Genomic DNA, 1,903 nt, shown 5'->3' on the forward strand with positions numbered 1-1,903 from the left:
ACTCTCCTTTAAGGTCTTCACTGCCTCGTCCTGCTCTGGCCCCCATTCCCAAGGGGTGTCCTTCTTCAGGAGGTGGCAGAGAGGGGCAGCTTTCTCAGCATACCCCTCAACGAACTCCCGGGAGAACCTCAGGAGAGCCAGGAAGGACCTCAGAGTGGTGGCATCGGCTGGTGCCGATACCTTCTGTATTAGCTTGACCCTCTGCTTCTCCAGCAAGCGCCCTTCCTCCCCCAGGGTCACCCCCAGGTAGGACACCTCCTTCCAGCACAGCTGGGACTTTGTGGGGCTGATCCTGAAGCCCGTCTTCTGAACAGCCTCCAGCACCTCTGCCAGAACCTCCAGGTTCTCCTCCTTCGTCCGGGTGTGGATGAGGATGTCACCGGCACAGGACAGCACGCTCTGCTGGTGGCCGAGCTTCTCCCACATCCTCGCCACGTGCACGTGGCAGATAGCGGGGGTGTTGTGGAAGCCTGGGGGGACTCTGGCAAAGGCAAATTGCCGTCCTCGAAGGGTGAAGGCAAACTTGTGCCAGGACTCAGGGTGCAAGGGGATGGCGAAAGATGGGCTGGTCAGGCTGAGCACTGAGAACCACTCAGACCCCCGGGAGATGGCTGCCATGATGTCAGGGTACTTGGCCACTGCGGAGGTCCGCAGAGGGGTGACCCGGTTCACTGCGCTGAAATCGATTGACAGTCTCCACGTTTTCCCATCAGCTTTCCGCAGGGGCCACACCGGCGCGTTGCTGGTGCTCTGCTGCTCCACCAGCACCCCCTGCTCCAGCAAGATTTTGACTGTGTCCCACAAGCCGTCCTCAGCCTCAGCCGGGTACCGGGGCTGCGGCTGAGGAGGGGGATCCGGCCCTTTGACTGCCACAACAGTGTCAATCTGCCCGCAGTCCAGCTTGCTCCTTGCCCAGACCTGGGGGAACTGCTCTGTGACCCGTTTCACTCGAGGCTCCCACTCGGGGTGGACCAGGAGCTCAGGGGCTTTCACCGACATCACCCTGTGGCTCGCCGGGATGATGGGCACATCGCTTTGGGGGCAGCGTAACAGCGCTTGGTTTGCCAGGTCCACCACCACCCCCATCTTTGTCAGCGCAGAGACAGCTAAAATTCCCAGCTTTCCCTTCATTTCCCTTTTCCCAAATTTTTCAGACCCTTTGGCAGTCCCAATTTCAAAGGGGATGGGCCCTGTGAAGGGCACTGAGGATTTTTGGCCGTCCGGCCCTGTCAGTTCAATAATTTCAGAGGTTTGGAAAAGCCCGGCTTCGCCGGGAGAGATATTCAGAATTGAATAAGAGGCACCAGTATCAATCAACATCACTTGTCCAAGCACCCCCCCTCCAATAGTTATATCAACTATCAGGCGCCCCCACGAATCGGTCTTAATTGGTGCCACAAAAAGGGGCGATGCGGGTGCCTGGCAGCCCTATTGCTGAGCCTTAGACCCCGGGTCGATCGGGTTGGAGCTGCTGTGCTTGTTGGCCTCGTGCAGGGCCAGCTTTTGGAAGAGCTCCGTGTCCGGCAAGCCGTCAATATCCTCCTGCTTCTCGTATTTTATCAAGCGCTTCCTCAGCTCGGCCCGCCAAGAGTTGGACTTCTGAAACCTCGGCCCTTGCTGGTTCTCCTTCCCGAAACCACCTTTGCCATCGAAATCTTTTCGGTTGTCTCCTTGCATTTTTCTCACTCCCGCATTTTGGAAGAACACGGCTGAGTTTTTCCCTTTCTTCCCCCCCAGCATGTACCCCGGGAATGCCTGCTTTTGCAGCTCAAAGTTCTGGGTCAGGATCTGCTCCAGCCCCAACAGCGGCTTTCTGGCCGCATCCCCGCCAGCAATCACCCGCAGCGGTGGGGTCAGACCCACCACCAGCGGCTCCCTGAATTCGGGCCTGTCGCAATCAAGG

At 58.5% G+C, this 1,903-nt stretch overlaps 1 protein-coding gene across 1 annotated transcript in view; it reads right to left on the bottom strand.

The window, feature by feature from the left end:
• Positions 1-1,040: 1,040 nt before the first annotated feature.
• Positions 1,041-1,903, bottom strand: part of LOC104496703 — a 2,302-nt gene continuing 1,439 nt past the window's right edge. The window contains exon 3 of the mRNA XM_010139862.1: positions 1,041-1,888. Within this exon, the coding sequence (XP_010138164.1) occupies positions 1,429-1,888 (460 nt within the window). The 3' untranslated portion in view covers positions 1,041-1,428. The remainder of the gene's footprint in view (positions 1,889-1,903) is intronic.

Source organism: Buceros rhinoceros, unplaced genomic scaffold (genome assembly GCF_000710305.1).
Source record: "Buceros rhinoceros silvestris isolate BGI_N320 unplaced genomic scaffold, ASM71030v1 scaffold21557, whole genome shotgun sequence".
NCBI lineage: Eukaryota > Metazoa > Chordata > Aves > Bucerotiformes > Bucerotidae > Buceros > Buceros rhinoceros.